The sequence below is a fragment of the Trachinotus anak genome, unplaced genomic scaffold (genome assembly GCF_046630095.1).
Source record: "Trachinotus anak isolate AG129_WGS33_773 ecotype Australia unplaced genomic scaffold, CSIRO_AGI_Tana_v1 ptg000008l, whole genome shotgun sequence".
In the NCBI taxonomy this organism is placed as follows: Eukaryota; Metazoa; Chordata; class Actinopteri; order Carangiformes; family Carangidae; genus Trachinotus; species Trachinotus anak.
This window is the reverse complement of record NW_027273859.1, coordinates 62108-82529: the sequence shown is the minus strand read 5'-3', so window position 1 is coordinate 82529 and position 20422 is coordinate 62108. Positions and strand designations below refer to the sequence as shown.

The 20422-nt window shown below is 45.8% G+C and overlaps 1 protein-coding gene across 3 annotated transcripts in view; it reads left to right on the top strand.

Annotated features, from left to right (window-relative positions):
• Positions 1-406: 406 nt before the first annotated feature.
• Positions 407-20422, top strand: part of pdzd2 (PDZ domain containing 2) — a 52913-nt gene continuing 32897 nt past the window's right edge. For 2 of the 3 annotated variants that reach the window (XM_071481705.1, XM_071481704.1), the window contains exons 1-3: positions 410-811; positions 17750-18075; positions 19527-20002. In XM_071481705.1, the coding sequence (XP_071337806.1) occupies positions 17956-18075; positions 19527-20002 (596 nt within the window). In that variant the 5' untranslated portion in view covers positions 410-811; positions 17750-17955. Of the gene's footprint in view, positions 812-17749; positions 18076-19526; positions 20003-20422 lie in introns of all 3 variants that reach the window. The other variant, XM_071481706.1, reaches the window with a different exon arrangement.

Here is a 20422-nt window from a genome sequence, read left to right as displayed (position 1 = left end):
GTTTGAGCATCTGGTTCAGATGCCTCCTGGGCACCTGGTGGAGGTCTTCTAGGTACCTCCAACAGGTACGAGGCCTCAGGGTAGACTCAGAACACTGGAGAGATCTCATCTGGCCTGGAAACGCATCAGCATCCTCTAAGAGGAGCTGGAAAACGTTGGACGGATGAAACTACTACCAGTACTACAACTACTACTAGTGCTACTATGATAATAATTATTATTATTATTACTATAAAGTGTCATAAAGTGTCCTTTAAATTACAACTGATGGCTCAGGATCATCACATGGTTGTTGAACCCTTCATGCGATCCGTAGTGGACCAAAGCGGGAACTCTGAGCCACCCCCCCCCCGCCACATCGCCGCTCTGTGTCCAGCATCACACAGTGTGGGAGGAAGTGGAGCCTGGGAGGCGGAGTTCAGCGCAAAAACAGCCGCCTCGACAAAATCTGGAGCCTGTAGCTCCGCCCTCCGCCTGGAGCCGAGGACAGGGCGGCCGCATGAAAGCTCATCAAGTCCCGCTACCTGCGGAGGAAGAAAAGCAGTGCAGCTCCTCTAAACGTCCGCTTCTCGGGCGCGTTTCCCCGCTGTGGATTTGTGTTGGACGGAGTTTTTAAGTCTGGAGACACTTTTTTTCAAGCTGAGCGGACTAAACCGTGAAGACGCCTTTAGAAGTTGTGTTGGTAGTTTTAGGAGAACTAGTTAACCTCAATACCTAGTTAATTTAACAAAACCCCTCCAACATGGACTATCCTGACGTCTTCACTGGGATTAGGAGCCTTTCATGAAGTTCATGACCATGTAGCCCAAAGGTACGAGTCCTCTGCTGTAATACTGACACTGATACAGTGGGATACAGTGTGACGGGTTGGTTTATAAGAGAACAGTTACAGTCACTATTGTCCTGTCAGAGCGTGTTTACTGTGTTGTTAAACATCAGGACACAATATAATTAGAGTCACGAATGAACCAGACCCAGAGCACGGAGCCTGGCTGGTTACTGGCTGGTTACTGGCTGGTTGTTGGCTGGCTCTCTGTCTGTGGACACTCTTCCCACCCGGACCTTTAATGGGTGAACTTTAGAGAGGTGATGGTGACTGCAGAGTCTGAGCAGCGCTGTAACTTGCAGCAGTTCTTTGCAGGACAGCAGACTGTGTTGTTTTTGTCGAGGCAGCCTGCAGCCACAGACTCTTCCCTTTGACCACATCTTGCTGCTTTTTCCAGCCCACCACTGTGACTAGTATTTGTATAAATGAACGAGCTTTAATATTCATAATAAAAGAAGCAGCATTAACAAACCCACACAAACTAAATGCTGCTTGTGTGCTGTGTGGTGCAGGTTTGTTGAATAGTCCTGCAGAAGACAGATCAGATGAGTCAGTGCCTCCTCTCTAGTGTCTATAAATGGCTCCATCCCTCTGTCTGTCTGTTGATTCCTCCTCTGTCTCTGTCATGATAAAATGAGCTGCTGGTAGATTAGTTTACCTTCTGTCTTCCTGCTGAGGAAACCTCACTCTCTGTAACTCTGTTCACTGTTTTTCTCAAGCTCTCAAAATGACCTCACTGTGAAATAATGTGATAGCTTTTACATCTACAGGCTGCCATCCAGACTGCACTGATCATTCCCAGTCCACCACCTTCAGCAACCAGACAGAAGGGATTTGTAGTTTACACATCATATACTGTGTGTTTTACCTGGACTGAGACTGGATGACTATCTATAAGAGCTCCAGTAAATGTTTGTATTTCTGGTCCTATCATTTCCACCTCCTTTTCTTCTTGAGGGGAGTGTTTTGATGCCTGCCCCACAGAGCAGATACTCTACTACTACTGTTGTTATCAAATCAGACATGTGAGTGTGTCGGATACTGGAGGAGAGTCTGCAGAGCTGTCACTGTGAGTGTGTCTGCGTGTGTGAGAGAGAGAGAGAGAGGGAGAGAGTGAAAGAGAGAGCTGTGATATTAAAACATCAGCTTTAAGTCCAGTTCTGCTGAAAACCGGTAGTTGTCGAGCCGGGGTTGGCCGGTGTGGGCTTTATTATATAGTTAGTAAATGTTTTGACCGCTGCAATCATTTCTCCTGTTCATACAACTCATCAGTGTATTTAGGGCTCGGCAATATGGCCTACAAATAACATCATGATATTTTTAGTCTGGATCATGATACATGATATATGTCTGGATATTCTGAACTCTCCTATAAATCACTTCATAAATGTGCAATTTAACCCTTTGATGCATAATATCACATCTGTATGATGATTCAAGTCCCTGCAACATCTGTCTGCATTAAAATATTCTTTGTATGCAAACATATATTTGCAGAAAGGTGGAAATCACAAGTTAAATTTGACCTTTAACAAAATCAAAGCAACAAAAAAAGAGCATCAACAGTAAGACGTTAACCTCAGAGCTGCTTCTGTTCTGAACCAATTCATGCTCCTCCATCTTCAGTTACCGTCTCTGGACACGTAGAAACTCGCTTTGGCGCTTTACTTCTTCACTCCGATACAAAAACACGCCTCACCTATGTCTCTCACACACACACACACACACACACACACACACACACACACACACACTCAGGAGAGGTTCTGGATGGGCAGGGGAGGGTGTTGCCTGAGAGAGAAGAGAAATGTTAAAGTGAGTTTTAATGCCAGTGTTTTAAAACAAGAAAATTTATACTCAATGTTCTTGATATTTTCTACATCAAGATGCCGTGATACATTGTGGATGTTTAATACATCACCCCACTCCCCCAGATATCTCTTTCTAAAATGCTTCCATTGGGGAGGCTTCATGTGTCTGCGTCTGTGTTTCAGAGCTCCAATCTTTGAAGTATGAAATGTCCTCTTTGTGTTGCCGTCCCTCTGTTGCAGCTCAGCAGGGAAACACTGTCCTGAAACAAGAGGATTGAATTTCAGAGTAAAAAGATTATAACTTTGGAAAACGCCCACTTGATTAGATTAACCCAGACCACAGAGGCATCACACTGACTTCAAGATGGACAAGTGCTGTGGATGTCGTCCCATCACTTACACTGAAATCCTGTTAGGGAGGGATCTCCTAATGACCAGTATGAGCAGGAGGAGCAATCCCAGCTAATAAAACCTGTTTCAGTGGACATGAGGGTGTGTGACTGTTGTTTTAAGACAGACTTGATAAAATGTGAACCTCTCCTTTAAATGTGAGGCAGTGCAGTGTTTGTTCAGATAGGACTGAGATTGAGGCTTATTGTCAGAACACAAGTTTTTACAAGTACAAAGAGCTGTAAACACAGTCGTGTCTGAACAGATTGTTGGCTGTCACAGCAGATACAAGCATATTCCTGAGATTATCATTTTATTTGGAGCATTCTGTTGCATCAGGATCCTCTCAGGACCAGGATCAGGGACCTGCAGTTCTGACTGTGGCCACACCTCTGTTCACCTCCATGCACAGTGCTGCTCGTGCAGCCTGGGTCTTCATACATCTGTTCATTATTTTTAGACCCCCACAAATATTTCTGCAGGCAGCTGCACTCACACCGCCCCACATGTTTCTATGAGCTGGTCCCCTGCAGCCCTCCACACTGATTTTCCCCCAGGTGTCACAGATGAAGGTGAAGACGAGGTGAAGTCGTTTCAATTTGAACTTGTTTCGACTTGTTTCAGCTCAGTCTGTGTGACCGTGACTTCACCTGATGAGAGGAGCAAGAAGAGGGAGGGAAACACCCAGAGATGCTGGATCTGAGATAGTCAAGTCTGCCCTGACACACACATACACACACACACACACACACACACACACTCCACATATAAACATACACACATGCAGCTGCATTAAGTGACACTATGATGTGGTCACGTGTGTGTGAACACAGTGAGGTGAATGTTTTCTGCTCCAGGTCTGGACAGAGTCTGGCTGCTGTGCTCTGTCTGCACACCGCTCACAAACTGCTGACGGCAGCTTACCACAGCCTCAAACAATAAATATGTCTAATCCCCGGCATGTTCCAGCGCTGCTCAGCCTAAGAGCCCCATAGCCCTGCAGCCCCGCGTCAGTTCCACCTCCAAACATACCACGTCCTCCTCTACACGCTGTTTAACAAAGATAGAAGCTGAATTTATAACTTTAACCCAACTCTATCTTGACTTCCATCTCCTCTGCTGGTGTGGTGAGGTTTTCAGTTGATTTTTACTGTTGCTGTTGTTTTGTTGTTATAACCTGTGGAGTGAATGTAAGGTGTGATCCATCAGTCACTGTAACCTGTGGTCAGTGTGGTTTAGGTCTCAGCTCTGTGATGATTGTGCTGGTCTTTATTTCAGGAGAGGCAGAGAAACGAGGCAGACAGAGAGTGTGACCTGTGAGGAGCTGGAAGTGTCTAATGACTTCGTTAGTTACCTGCTACTGTTGCTGTTCTGTCTGACTGACCTCAGGTCAGTTTTGGTCCAGATCTGTGTTCAAATGCCAGTTGGATTTGTGTTGTATTCCTGAGGTTGATTCCAGACCAGGTCCAGTCATGACTCTGTACCTGCAGAGGTGAAACACCACACAGACGGAACACCCACCATCCTGACATGACTTGGCAGGACTGTGAGGGTGGACTATGGTACTACCTGATCTCTGTCTTAGTCTCACATCATCTAATCAGGATTAGGATTTTAATAGTTGGGTCTGTAGCACAGTCCTGGTAAGGTGGTCCTCCAGGCTCCTGTCTAAATGAATGGGGAGAGCTGTGACTGCACTGGGAAATAAAACCTGCACAGTCACATCTGATAAAAACCACTGAGAAGCTGGTGGTGGTGACTCTGCCCCAAAATAAGATTTAAACCTTTGTCCACAGGTTAAACTTCTCTGTCACATCTTTGGGGTTGCGGACTTTTCTGTTCAGGACTCTTTAAGTGGTTTATTGAGACTGGCCCAGAGGTCGTCTGTCAATAGGTTAATATGACCCATAATTAGGTTTTGTTGCTAGGTGACATCTAGTGGTCGTAGTAATGATGACAGGAGCAAAGGGAAAAGTGTGGTGACGTAGTTTATAGAGCGACAAAGTCCACGTCAGGAGGAGGTTGGGGTGGATGGATGAATATGACACAGGAGAGCGGTGTTCGATTCCCAAGTGACAGTAGCAGCTTATGTTGTTTCTATTATCCATGACCGTTCACTGTTATTAATGTAACCATGACAACAAAGATCGTCTAATGTTGAGGTATTTATTTTAACCCAAATCACCATCTTTTCCTAAACCTAACCAGGCCATGACCATTATTATAGTAACCATGGCAAAGAAGGTAGGTATGCCGCTCTCTGTGACCTTATTGTAACTATGACAACCAAGGTCCGGAACCCCTGCCGCCATAGGGGCGCTGTTTCTCTGGAACCTGTAATTTTGCTGCTTCACCTGTTAAAGAACTTGGTCAAACTTGTACAAAAATTAAGTTAAATGAAGACATGTCAAGTCAAATGTGACATCAGATCTGCTGGTTATCAGCTGTAAGGACTGACTGCTCACATCACCTAGAAAATCAATCAATAAAAACAGCTTGTGGGATAAAACTAAAGAAGTTAGAATGTTACAAAATCAATGTATTTCCACTGCTTGGCAAGTTTTAGAAATTACTACATTTCTTTTGCAAAATACCCTAATAAAAGCTTAATTACTTCACCTTTTGGGCCAAATTTGGCACAGAATCAGTGTGTTGATACAGGGTTTCCATCACTACTTGAGAGGGCAGCTGCAGAAAAGTGTTTTTACAGATGGCACTGGTTGTGCACCACATTCTGGATGTAAAACTGGGGCACAAACCACTGGAATGGACTCTTATGAAGCCATTTCAATCTGCATTGGAAAATCGAGCTGTGAGTTCAGTCACGGTTGTCAATGATTAGGGGAAGAACGGTCTTCTGCTGGGAGTAATATATTGTGTGAAAAAAAGACAGTCATGTTATGTGGATTTAAAAAGGTCCAGAGCATGTTGAGTCTCTGTGTCAGACCACAGTGGACCACATTAGTGTTGTTCCTTTATTCTGTAACAGTGGGACATTTGAAACAGGGCTTTTTCTAATCTTTGGCCATATGGTGCCCAGGAGAGAAGCCGGGTGGAGGGGGAGGGGTCGGATGAGACATGTAGGTCAGACTGAAACACGGAACAAAGAGTGGGAAACTAATCCTTGTTGTCCAACAGGAAGGTGGACATGTTGGTTCATCACCATCTGAGTGTGGAGACCTTGATGGTGCAGCATTAAACCTGGGGAGTTTGGCAAAGGTGCAGCACACATCTGAATGGAGACAGGAAGCAGAGACCTCTACATACATGTAACACGTGCTGCTGCTGTGAGGTTGTAGATTATACCACAGTGTCCAAGCTGGTACAAGTATGTGGACAGTAATTGTGGACAGGGTGTGTACACCCACAGAGGAGATGGCACACAGGTCAATGCGTTGACAGTGCTCAGAGCTGTAACAGACAGTTTACTGTGGTAAGATGAGGTTACTGTAGGTTAATGTTCAGCCATATTCAGATAAACCTGATGATAACGTTCATATTAAACTTCCTCTGCTATGATTCATATTTAGTTTCACATGTTTCCACTCATAAAAACTGGTCTGAAGCTCATCTATACTGACTTCCTGACTCAGAAACCTGCATCAGGCCTTGGCCCCACCCACCACCTGCTTGCTCCAGGTGTCCAGGTGAAAGAGCAGAGAGGATGAAGATGGTTAGAGGAGGAAACATCAGAGAGACTCAGCCTCATGTTGGAGCCTCAGTCAGACCCAGACTCAGATGAGGAGTCTGTTGAGACCAGAATCAGAGACTAGCAGACGGATCAGAACTGTTAGCGTAGTTAGGATCTTTTATTTGTTTATGTTGTTTGTTAGCTTGTAACTGGCAGTGGCTGACACAGTGTGGTTGTGCTAATGCTAACTCTGGTCATCATATGTCATTATTATATAAAAACATCATGTGGACATTAACAAGGTTCTTAAATCAGGGCTCATACTCATTTGTTGTTGTCGTCGTCACTTTAAGACTCTGTTCAGACCTGATATTAAGGTCCATCCTGAGTGATCCGATCACAAGTGGACAGCTCTCAGCACATCTGTTCACACCTGGCATTAAAATCTGTCTTCACATGTGTCTTCCAGTTTACGCTGAATTGTTTGCTCGGCCCAGATTGTGTGTTTCCTAAGTACTCCATCCGCGTCAGTCCATTTTTTCTGTTTGCTGATGTAGCAGCCTTCTTCTTCTTTGCTGGTGTTGTCGCCTGTTGCTGCACTTTTTATGATGAGGTTGTCGCGCAAGTGAGTTTGCAGTTTCAATTATGCAAACGACTTCAGTAGAGCAGGTGGTCTTTCAATGTGGCCAGGATGATCACTCAGACCACCTGTGAATGTGGTCTGAGTGATCGGATCTCAAATGCATCCTGGGTGTGTTCACACCTGAACTTAGAGCTGTCCACTGGTGATCGGATCACTCAGGACGGATGTTAATACCAGGTCTGAACTGGGCCTGATAGACCACACAAAAATGTCACATGCTTGCTGAAAGAAAAACTGCAGCTCACTTCCTGAGGCCTCTGACATTTGATCAAGTGACCATCATTTCTAATATTTGTCATTTTGATCAAAACAAAATAAGACAAAACAAAAACCTCAGGTGATTGGATGATGAGAACAGACAGGACTCTTTAAACCGACTCTTGTGTGCATATGCAGGGTCACTGTGTGTGCATGTCTGAGAGAGTAGTAACCAAGCTCAACTCGGGCCTGATGCAGTTAAAGTCTGAGACCACGTGATCATCCGAGTGAAGTGGTCACGTGGTCTCAGGTGTTGGAGCCCACTGGTGATGTAATATCAGCCTCACACAGATCAATCAATCAATCAATCAATCAATCAATCAATCAATCAATCACTTCACTCTCACAGAAAATTTTTAACATTGGTTAAAAATCCAAGGTCCATGGTTTAGTGTCGTTTAGTGATCGTCTGAGCTGTCTTCAGTCAGTCTGTTTTTCATGTCGACCTTCTGATGAAATCAAACATGTTTAATATTATTGTCAGTTTTCAGTCTTGGCTCGTGCAGATAGAGACGTTCAGTGACGTGAACACTATCGACTTCTCCAGCAGCAAACAGGAAGCAGAGAACTGAGCTGACAGTGAGCGTGGAGGAGTCGTTCTGTGTGAGGCTGCATCGAATACATAAGAGAAGCAAAATAATTTCCAAATATAACAGGGAATCATAAATTCAAAGTCTGAATAGTCATTTTAGGGCCTGATCATGACAATTATAGTGTTCAGTTACTAAATTTATGGAATAATAATAATAATAATAATAATAATAATAATAATGACAAATTTCAAAGAGCAAAAAAGTCTGGATCAAAACAAACTGTTTCTTCCTGTAAATTTCCACCAGGAGAATGATGGGAGATAATCTAGACCTGTAAATGGTGGCCCTGTAAGATCCTGGTCTTTACAGAATCTGACAGTGTGAGAATAAAAACTCTTGAGACTGTGTGCTACCCTGTCACACAGTCATTGTTACCATGGTCACAGCCTGCCTGTTTACCCTGTTGACACCTGTGTGGGCACCCTGTAAATAACCCGACTGTGGTTTGTTAATGTGACTCAGTATCAACACAGACTGAAGGTCTTTAATTCTGTTCCCAGTGCTGAGCCACAGATTATGTACGGAGGGGGAGGGGCTCCATTGAGAGGGATTTAGGTCATTACTGGAAATGTCATGTTAATACTGTTGTTATTTAACGGATGTGTGTCAGCGGCTGATGAACTGATTCAGTTTCCATCCCTCTGTCTATGTGTTTACACTTTAAAGCCTTTCTAACTCCTGTGGACCGTGACACAGGATACACATCTAGAGACTGTCATCAGGCTCCTACACACTCTTTAATAAATATTCTTCCTGCATCAGAGGAGGTGATTCAACCAGTGGTGACCTGAGAACAGGGGACTCACGTGGTGCACCCCACCAGCGGCAAAGTTTAACTCCAAGTCAGCAAGTTTAAATTTCCTCTAGACGTGTTTCAAACTCTGTAAAATCCTCTGTTATGATTCATATTTAGTTGAACATGTTTTCATAAAAACTGGTCTGAAGCTCATCTACTCTGACTTCCTGATTGAGAAACCTGCATCAGGCCTTGGCCCCGCCCACCACCTGCTTGCTCCAGTTGTCCAGGTGAAAGAGCAGAGAGTATCAAGATGGTTAGAGCTGTAACAGACAGTTTACTGTGGTAAGATGAGGTTACTGTAGGTTAATGTTCAGCCATATTCAGATAAACCTGATGATAACATTCATATTAAACTTCCTCTGCTATGATTCATATTTAGTTTCACATGTTTCCACTCATAAAAACTGGTCTGAAGCTCATCTATACTGACTTCCTGACTCAGAAACCTGCATCAGGCCTTGGCCCCGCCCACCACCTGCTTGCTCCAGGTGTCCAGGTGAAAGAGCAGAGAGGATGAAGATGGTTAGAGGAGGAAACATCAGAGACTCAGCCTCATGTTGGAGCCTCAGTCAGACCCAGACTCAGATGAGGAGTCTGTTGAGACCAGAATCAGAGACTAGCAGACGGATCAGAACTGTTAGCGTAGTTAGCATCTTTTATTTGTTTATGTTGTTTGTTAGCTTGTAACTGGCAGTGGCTGACACAGTGTTAGTGGTTGTGCTCTTTTTCGTGTTTACATCTCGGTGGTTCAGTCGCTTTGTACCACTCACCTGTCCATCAGCATAGTGTTAGCCACGGTTAGCTGCACTGGTCCAGTTCAGATAGGCTAACCTGGGCTGTTGCCACGTCTTATATGCACCATTCAGTGGGCTTTACTGAGGCATGGAAATACATTAAAAGTAGACCTTTAAGATAGCATTAAATAGCATTTAAAAACAATAAAAACATCCATCCATCCATCCATCCATCCATCCATTTTCTATGGATAATTATAATTTTCTATAAATAAGTCATATTGAGATTGCATAAAATCAGGTAAGAGACTTAGGACAACAAGATAAAAAAAAAAAAAAAAGATTTATGTAATAAGTAGAAACTTTCAGTGTCAGTGATCAACAGACTCACTGGGCTGGGAGCAGAAGGAGCACATTATCATACATTAGAGGTTGAAGTGTTGGTGACAATCATGGCTGATCAGTTTCATCCCCTGTAAACACAAGACTCTGTTTCCTGTCGAGAGTTTGATGGTGTTCTACAGAATCTGGATCCAGGTCTGAGTCCTCTTATTGAATCTCTTGAAGTAGTTTGTTTGGTGGAGAAAGGAAACGTTAGGAGGGCACTGTTTCTTCTAACTAAAGCTTTAAGTTGATATTTAATGCAGCTTATTTTACAGTTTGAATGGTGATGAATGTATGGCTGCTCTCTGACACTCATCAACAACATGAGGTTTTGTATATTCTGCAGCTCTGTGGGTTTAGGATCAGTTCCGGTTTCATTGTCTCACTGTTTGACTTTCTGTCGTCGGCGACCTTCAGAGTTTCAAACATAAATCCAGCAGTTCATACAGGAGACGGTGATGTTGGAGATCCTACACTCATCATCTGAAAAACACTCGCTGACAGCCTGACAGGAAATCGTCTCCTCTTCAGTCGTCATGTTGTGACATAAATGTGATGAGCCGTAAATAAATGAGGGTTTTTATAGTGGCTCTCTTTTCCTCTGGGGGCACCACTATAATCTCTGTCACACACATCACATCATAGCCACACATCTACCTGTGGAGCTCCAGGTAGACTTGTTAATGAAGACCATGATGCGTTCAGTGATCGTCCTGGTTACCTGGAGACAGTGGGCAGGGACTGGAAGGAGCAGACGTCCTGAGGGGGTTTAGTTTTAACTGCTGTGTGATTTTTCTGTCTCACTGTTCACTGGTGTATAAGCACAAAGGTTTCTGTGGTGATTTTTGTTGCACAGCATTGAACCAGTTTATCTCCTGACAGTGAACAGCGTCAGTCCAGGTAAAGACGGCTGATGTCACTGGTACCTGCTGCTTCACACAGCTCTGTGGAGAGTCAGTGAAGGAGAGATCGTTAGTATCAGCCTCTCCGTCACTGGGACGAGTCAGGAAGACCCTGAACTGCTGCAGTGGAGGAAATTATCTCAGTCTCAATATCCAGACCAGAAAAACTGAGTCGGTACAGGCTGCAGAGGAGGGGAACCCCAGAGTCCAGAACAGGAACTACCCTTATCAGGATCTAGAAGAAGCTGCTGGGGATGTTGTGAATGACTCACGTGCAGCTGGTCCTGGTCTGAGGGAGACCGTGGGGGGTGAGCTGAAGTAGGACTGATGATCTGAATCTGGACTCTACACATCCTCTGTGTGGACGAGGAGGAGTAGAGGAGATCTGTCTGATGAAGGTTTCATCAAGGAGCAGGATGTGCGTCTGTGCACAGCTGCAGCAGTTCACAGTGAGAGCAGAACAAACACATCAGTGTCATGTGATCTGGGCTGTGGATGGTTCTATTCACATGGATGTTGTGAAGGATTTCCTACTGAGTGAGCTCAAATTAAAGTTCCACGCTCTGGATGTCATGATGCTCATGTAAGAAACTCTGACTGAGAGACAGCGATGTGTGTGAAGCAGCAGTGTAGCAGCGAGGAGGCCGAGCTGTCAGTCATGATGGAGGCTGAGTGGAACATGTGACTAGAAAATCACTCATGTTTGTCTGAACTGCCAGAGTACATCACCTCTGAAATGTTTCAATACAACTGTGTTTACATTTGTTATAACTTACTTTGATTTTTATATGAAAAGCATCTAAATAATTAAAATGGTCCAGAGGTCTTATAATTCACAGCACATTAAACCAGACTGGAGGCCGTCTACCTGCCCAGCCCCTAATAAGCTCCATCCACTGATACCTGAGTCCACAGCCTTTGTGAAATATCAGAATCAGAATCAGAATCAGTTTTATTGCCAAGTATGTTTTCACATACAAGGAATTTTTTCTGGTGATTGGTGCAATTGATCAGCAACAGTGGGGCTCTCTAGCCTTGTTGATGAGGCTAATAGCAGATGGGAAGAAGCTATTTTTGTGGCGAGAGGTTTTGGTCCTGAAGGACCGCAGCCTCCTGCCAGAGGGGAGTGTCACAAAGAGTTTGTGTCCAGGGTGGGAGGAGTCAGCTACAATCTTCCCTGCACGCCTCAGAGTCCTTGAGGCGTACAGGTCCTGGAGGGACGGAAGATTGCAGCCAATCACCTTCTCAGCAGAGTGGATGATACGCTGCAGTCTGTTATTGTCCCTCTCCGTGGCAGCAGCGTACCAGATGGTGATGGAGGAGGTGAGGATGGACTCGATGATGGAGGTGTAGAAGTTCACCATCATAGTCCTTGGCAGGTTGAACTTCTTCAACTGCCTCAGGAAATACATCCTCTGCTGAGCTTTTTTGATGAGGGAGCTGATGTTTAGCTCCCATTTGAGATCCTGTGTGATGGTGGTTCCCAAGAAGCGAAAATGCTCCACGGTAGCCACGGGGGAGTCACACAGGGAGATGGGGGTGGGTGGGGCTGGGCTCTTCCTGAAGTCCACTATCATTTCCACTGTCTTCAGAGCGTTTAGCTCTAGGTTGTTCTGCCTGCACCAGGTCACCAGACGCTCAGTCTCCCACCTGTAGGCAGACTCATCGCCATCAGAGATGAGTCCAATGAGAGTGGTGTCGTCTGCAAACTTCAGGAGCTTGACAGACTGATGGCTGGAGGTGCAGGTGTTGGTGTACAGGGAGAAGAGCAGAGGAGAAAGAACGCAGCCTTGCGGGGATCCAGTGCTGATGGTCTGGGAGTCAGACACGTGCTTTCCTAGCTTCACGTGCTGCCTCCTGTCAGACAGGAAGTCGGTGATCCACCTGCAGGTGGAGTCAGGCACGCTCAGCTGGGAGAGCTTGTCCTGCAGCAGAGCCGGGATGATGGTGTTGAAGGCAGAGCTGAAGTCCACAAACAGGATCCTGGCATAGGTCCCTGAGGAGTCCAGGTGCTGGAGGATGAAGTGGAGAGCCATGTTGACAGCGTCATCTACAGACCTGTTGGCTCTGTAGGCGAACTGCAGGGGGTCCAGGAGTGGGTCAGTGATGGATTTGAGATGGGACAGGACAAGGCGCTCAAATGATTTCATGACCACAGAGGTCAGGGCAATGGGTCTGTAGTCACTTAGTCCTGTGGGCCTTGGTTTTTTGGGGACAGGGATGATGGTGGAGGATTTGAAGCAGGCTGGCACGTGGCAGGTCTCCAGTGAGGTGTTGAAGATGTCCGTGAACACTGGAGACAGCTGATCAGCACAGTGCTTCAGGGATGATGGAGAGACAGAGTCAGGACCGGCTGCTTTGCGGGGGTTCTGCTTCTTAAAAAGCCTGTTGACATCTCTCTCCAGGATAGAGAGAGACGTTCCTTTGGTAGGGGAGAAGGGGGGTTCTGATGTGGCTCTGATGTGGAGGTTAGTGTCAGGCTTGTCCCACTGTCTTTCAAAGCGGCAGTAGAACTCATTCAGATCGTTGGCCAGACGGAAGTCATTAATGGAGTGGGGGGGTTTAGGTTTGTAGTTTGTGATCTTTCTGAGCCCTTTCCAGACAGAAGCAGAGTCGTTGGCTGAGAACTGGAGCTGAAGTTTCTCAGAGTACAGTCGTTTAGCTTCTCTCACCGCCTTGCTAAACCTGTACTTGGACTCTTTAAACCTGTCCCTGTCCCCACTCCTGAAAGCTTCCTCCTTTTGCCTCCTGAGCTGACTGAGCTTAGCTGTGAACCAGGGTTTGTCATTGTTATAACTCACCCTGGTGCGTGATGGGATGCAGCAGTCCTCACAGAAGCTGATGTATGACATCACAGCCTCTGTGAACTCATCCAGACTGTTGGAAGCAGTCCTGAACACCTCCCAGTCAGTGCAGTCCAAACATGCCCGCAGATCCTCTATGGCTTCACTGCTCCACTGCTTCGATGTCCTCGCAACAGGTTTACACAGTTTTAGTTTCTGCCTGTATGTGGGAATCAGGTGGACCATGACATGGTCAGAGTGGCCCAGTGCAGCCCGGGGGACGGCGTGATAAGCACCACTGATTGTGGTGTAACAGTGGTCCAGAGTGTTCCCCTCTCTGGTCAGGCAATTAACAAACTGTCTGTATTTGGGCAGTTCATGACTGAGGTTACCTTTGTTAAAGTCACCAAGGACAATAACTACGGAGTCCGGGTTGGTCCGCTCCACACACAGTATCTGCTGTGGCCTGTGGTGGGATGTAAACACCGACCAGGATGATTGAGGTGAACTCACGGGGGGAGTAGAAGGGCCTGCAGTTTATGATGAAAGTCTCCAGGTCAGGAGAACAGTGCTGCAGGATCACTGTCACGTCTCTGCACCAGCCACTGTTTGCATAAAAGCAGATTCCTCCACCTTTGGTTTTGCTGGACAGCTCTGTGTCGCGATCCGCTCTGAAGAGTTGGAGGCCGGCCAGCTCCAGCGCAGAGTCCGGATCGATCCACACAGCCACGTCTCCATGAAGCACAGGACGGAAGATGAGGAAAAGTCTCTGTTCTTCTGCACCAGTAGCTGAAGTTCATCCAGTTTGTTGGGCAGTGAACGCACCTTGGAGAGAAAGATACCTGGGAGAGGTGTGCGGAGTCCGCGCTGGCGGAGACGCGCAAGCGCACCGGCACGTTTTCCTCTCCTCCGGCGTTTCACTGCGAGAGCAACGGTCAGTGACCTCTGACCAAAATGTCCAATAATTCCACAGGTGAGTCGAGAAAAGTAGGAAAAAAATCCACTGGAGTTGTTTCTCTGATATTAATGAGCTCTTCTCTGGTGAAAGAGCTCCGGAAACCAAAGCAGATTTTAGATATTTTATATATATTTATATATATAAATATATGATATATATTTCAGATATTCACTACAGTCTTATCACCACATGCTCGGCAGAGGGACTGATGGGACCAACCTGCTGCAGGGCAGACGGGGTGTGAAGCACACACACCCACAGGGACCTTCACTGGTTTTGGGCCAAAGAAATTAGACTTCAGAGTTAGAGAAAGAATCTGGTCACTGTGCTGACAGCTCCCAGCAGTTTTAATAAAGCAGCGTTTCAGTCCACAGGGACGCCTGCAGATCCGCTGCAGCTCCCTGTCTGTGATTCTCCTGGAAACTGCCTCAGTTCAGCTTCAGCAGCTCAGCAGCAACTCTGCAAACCGAGTCTCAGAATGCCCAAACACAAAACCTGTTGTACCTGGCACTGTTGTTTACAGTGAGTCTGTGGGAGCTGTGTGATTGTGTGCTAATGTGTCCTCCTGGCTTCTACCACGGTTTGTGTTTCCAGCTCAGTCTTTCAGTTTGTCGTTTCCCAGACATTGTCTAAATAAAGGGAGGGAGAGTCGTCTGCCAGCGTCTGTGGTGATGCACAGAGTTGAACACTCAGCTGAATTTTATGTACACACCCACATCAGGATCGCCACTGCCCCCCCCCCCCCCCCCCCCCAGGATCACCTCAACACAGACAGTCATGATTTGTGCACAGTGAGATAACTGTGAGAGGCACATTAAAAACGAATGGTTCACCCTGTGGTTCAGATACTGACCCTGAAGCATGTCAACAGTCAGTGTCTGGTCAGGAACCTTTGTTTCATCTCTCTATCTCCTCGTTTCCCTCATCATCATCTATTTATGTTTACTTGTCAAACAAAGGCAGAACATAAGAAACAAAATCATTTTAAAAGGTCAAAGTAAATTCTTTATTATAGATCCTACATTTCCCACAGTGCATCTCATTAGCATGCTGGGCAGATGACATCATCAGGGTTATTTATCAGATAAAGCTGCACAGGCTGAGGATGACTAACCAGGATCAGTTCAGGAATAAACCCAGAATGGCTCTTGTCCATCTCTTGGACTTCATCCTCCATGACTTCCTTGTAAACCTACAACTCCTGTCCCAGCCCACAGTTGAGCTCGGGCCAGAGCGGGGCGGCCCCACAGTGTACAGGAATAGTAGAGGCAGATGGAACCACAAAGCCAACAGTTGATTTGCAGGCCGAGCTGTGCTCAGTCATTTCAGTGCGGTCTCATGCAGCCTGTGTTTTCCTCCACATCTGCCACAGATGTGGGTGCGCTGGGCTCTCTGTCTGTAGTTAGACATGGAGATGGAGGCTCAGCCCAGATTCCTCACTTCACAGAGGAGCACTTTATTATGAGCCGGGACCCTGAGGGACTCTGCTGGTTCAGACCATTTACAACAAACTGAACGTCACCACCGGCCACAAGGCGGAGCTTTGTAAATTATAGAAATCAGGTTTCAGATGGATTTGTATCATCCAGACAGTCGCTCTGCTGCTCCGGGCTCAGTCAGTTAGAAAGTGTGGTCATGGCTCAGCCCCTCTCAGATGAGGAAATCTGGAATAATCAGTGTTAATATGTTTTCAGATTAACTAAGAAAGTGATGGTGAGGGTTGTCATCATGGTCTTTGATCCACCATGTGTCCTCAAGATCCGTCAATGGGAAGATATATATTATGTGACTAACATCATTAATTGACCTACAACAAACACTGCACTCACCATGTACAATAATTTACAAACCAACTGTGCAATATCCATTATCTGCTGCTACTGTTGTTGTATATTGTGTAAATTTCTCATTATACATATTATATTATTACTTTTTCTTTAGTATTTGATCCTGACATTTGCAGTTTTGTCCACTTTGCTGCTATAATACTGCAAATTTCCCCACTAATATAGACTTAATCCTAGTCTTAGTCTTAATCTTACCTTGTCTTTGATTTATTCTACGAAGTGTTTCTGTTGTGTTTTTATGAACAGCCTCAGGGATTGACTGCTGATTCTTTGAGTATTAGTGGTTTGAAGAACATCAGGGTCAAACTCTTCTTTGACACTTTTTGGATGAACTCTTGTTCTTTAGATTTGATGCTTTAGTGGATCTGGACTTCATCACCCTGAGTTCAGTGGTGTTTTATTGATCTCCACCTCTCCACCATGGGAAGTTCTTCAGCTGGTCATGTGTTCAGGATCGTTGTCCAGGTGAATGATGAAATGTTTGAAGCATTTGACTAAACCTGAGCTCAGACTGCTCCTGTGACCTCAGTAAACACCCGTGAGTCAGATCCACTGGAGCCAGAGCAGAACCACAGTGTCTGACAGAGGAGGTGGAGGCTGTGGGTCACGACCTCCTCCTTCCATCATTTAGACATAGGTGGTTTTTGTTTCATCACATCATGGTCTCTGTTTGTGTCTGGTCTGTGTTGCTGATTCAGCAGGTTCACCAGGTTTGGTGAATCCTCTCAGGTTCTGGTCATGACGTCTTCTCTTGATCATTGTTGAGGAAACATGTTCGCCTAGTTCCAGGAGAATGTTGTTGACTTGCTGTGAAGCCCAAGGGTGGGCCTTTAGATTCTGTGGTGCGCAGAGGGTTTGGTTGTGAAGTGAGAGAGAGTCACGTCCTCCAACTTGAGTGACCACGTCGCTCCCTTCAGTTTGCCCCACAGGGGAGAGAGAGGTGAGAGAACATCCATGGTTGAGCGAGCTAGAGAGTGAATGTAGAGAGGGACGAGAACAAAACAGTGAATCAGAGAAATGAAATATTATTTTCTGATTGTGACAGTTGCTGCCTTAAAAGGCTTTAATTATTATTCGTAGCTGTTAGAAATAAAAAAGAGGCAAAGTAACAAAAAGAGCAAATATCATTTTTCATTAATCTTTTTTATTTTCATTCAGCCGGTCATGTGACATTGTTGTGTTGTCCTCAGGTGATGAGCTGGTGTTGATGACACCACCTCCCAGCTGTCTGATATCTCCCACCCTGGCTCATCTGGAGGTCTCAAAGTAGAGTCCCACAGTTCCTCTGTCAGAGATGGGCCCGGGGCTGTCGGCCCGCTCTGGTACTGGTCCCTGTGCCTGGGAACACCGGCGTGGCTGTTGGTGAGAGACCCACCAAGACGCCCAGGATGCCAGGATGCCCATCACTCAGGACAACGCCCTCAACATCCTCCCGTTGCTGGAGGAGTGGCAGGGGGGACAGAGCACAAGACCACAGCAGGACTGCAGCCTGAGTCAGGACGGTTCTGTCTGCAAGGTACGTGATCTACCTCAGTCCGGGGTCTGTGCTTTAATACAAAGCATCAGATGTGACATCAGCTCAGTGTGAACTGGAACATTAAAACCAGTTACCAGCAGTTACTGCCTGTACATACAGTAAAGTAAGTGTGAGGACATTTCTATACTTTTAACCACATTTATTACCTGCAGAATTTTTACTTTTATCAGTTTTATTCTTCTGCGAACAACAGTCTCAGTCAGACACAGGGTATAAGACCATATAAAGGCTCCATGTCTCAGTGTGTTGAGGGCCCCGAATCACCAAACCCGCCCCGTGTACATTACTGAGAGAAGTGTAAACAGGAAGCTTCATTGTCCTCAATATCTATTTATGGAAAACAGACACATGTTGTATGAGAGCAGGGTGTCTGGAGTCAGCAGGTCTGAGTCAATCACAGTGTGTCATTGTGATGGATGTGTGGTTTCTACAAATAAACCTCACTTCACCCTCTGGTCAGATCTGTGTGATGGAGCCTGGTGATGGAGTTACCACACTGACCGACTGCAGATCATGATGCAGGGTCATGTCAAGCTGATGTGATGCCTCACTCCATATCCCACTCCTCAGCTTCCATTTCCTCAGCACTGACAAGCGGTTTGCTAAGGTTTGAAATATTAGCCTGTTGAAATCACACTGTGGTCCAATGCAATATCCAAATCACAGGAGCTGCAGTTTCTTTGTGACACAACAGACCATAAATTAAGTGTTGTGCTGCTACAGAGACGCCTCAGTCTACACATCATATTCTGCTGATGTAAAGGTATATTATTATTTGGAACAGACCCAACAAAAAACACATCATCATCATTTAGATTTTTTTTTTTTTTTTCAGTGAAAATGAAAAATGAAAAATAACCACCCCACCTGAAATCCTGACACTGATTTTTTTTTTTTTTCATATCATTCGGCCCTAGTTTGAAGATACTTTCCCTCGGTGAACAAATCCACTCATTACAACAACTGTATCAACATGAAACTGATCTGAGTCTAAAATGTTGCTGCCATAAATACAACCAACTCCCAGGTTTAGAACTTGTGTAACTTGTGACCTTCAGCTGGAGCCAGTGGGACTGAGGCTGAGGGCCTCGGACAGAACAGGGACCTCTGCTGGTTCTGGTCTTTTCACAGAAAGAAAAATCCAGAATAACCTTCATCCCTTGTGTATTTTCATGTGTTTTTCTTGTTTTTGTCTGATTTTGTTGGAACTGACAGTCGAGCAAGAAATGAACAACTGTGTGGAGCTACACAGGTTAAACATGTGACTGTCTGTGTACAGCTGCTGTCGTTCAAATCAAACATAAAATCTGTCAAACAGCTGCATGGTGCAGTTCAAACCTGGACTCTGCATGAGTGTAAAGATGTAAACCTTGTGATTATTCTGGTAGAATCAAAGCACTCTCCTCCTGTCCCTCTTCTTCCTCCTGCAGCACGTGGACCAGGACTCCAGTCAGAATGGGGAGGGGGACAGTGTGTGTAGCAGCAGCAGTGTTAACAGTGGAGCTGTGGAGGACATGTCCCCGTGTCTTGCTGCCATCCAGAAGTTGGTGGAGTACATTAAATTCAACTTCATGGAGGACGCTGCTCCATCAGCTAGCCCCCCCTCCTCCAGGGAGGGGCTGGATGTGGAGGTTCACGCTGTTTTCCTCAGTAAACACGAGGGGGACACGTCTGACTTTGGGCTCAGCTTCGGGAACATCCCTATTTTTGGGGACCCTGATGGGAGAAAGAAGGGAGGCCCCAGGAGGAGGCGGGACCAGGGCCCCATCATGGATGTGGGTTGCATCTGGGTGACGGAGGTGAGGAAGAGGAGCCCGGCGGCCCGCTGCGGGGGGATCAAACTGAGAGACGAACTGCTGTCACTGAACGGGCAGCTGATGGTGGGAGTGGACGTCAGCGGAGCCAGGTGAGACCATTTCACAGAAACCTGAACCCAGGTATACATGTGCAGCGTCTAGGCCCCTGACACAAGTGTCTGGAACGTATTGGTAGGTGGGGGGACATTTTTATTCTGATTAGAAGGGTTTTTGAGGGTTTTGAAAAAACCAGTAAAAGAAACCAAAGATCTTCTATAACAAAGATGATGCATTACAAACAGCCCCAATGGTATGAAATGGTTTACACTTCCTGTCCCCAAAGTGGATGTTGCAAAAACACCAGTGAAGCAGTAAAACAGTCCTGCTCATTGATTTACAACATTAGCTCTTTAATAGAACAATAATCAAATACAACCAGAGGCATTAAAGACTCTGCTATCACAGTAGAAACAGAACAGCATCTGCTGAATGACCACTCTCTGGCCTCATGGTTTATATCATCATGTCTC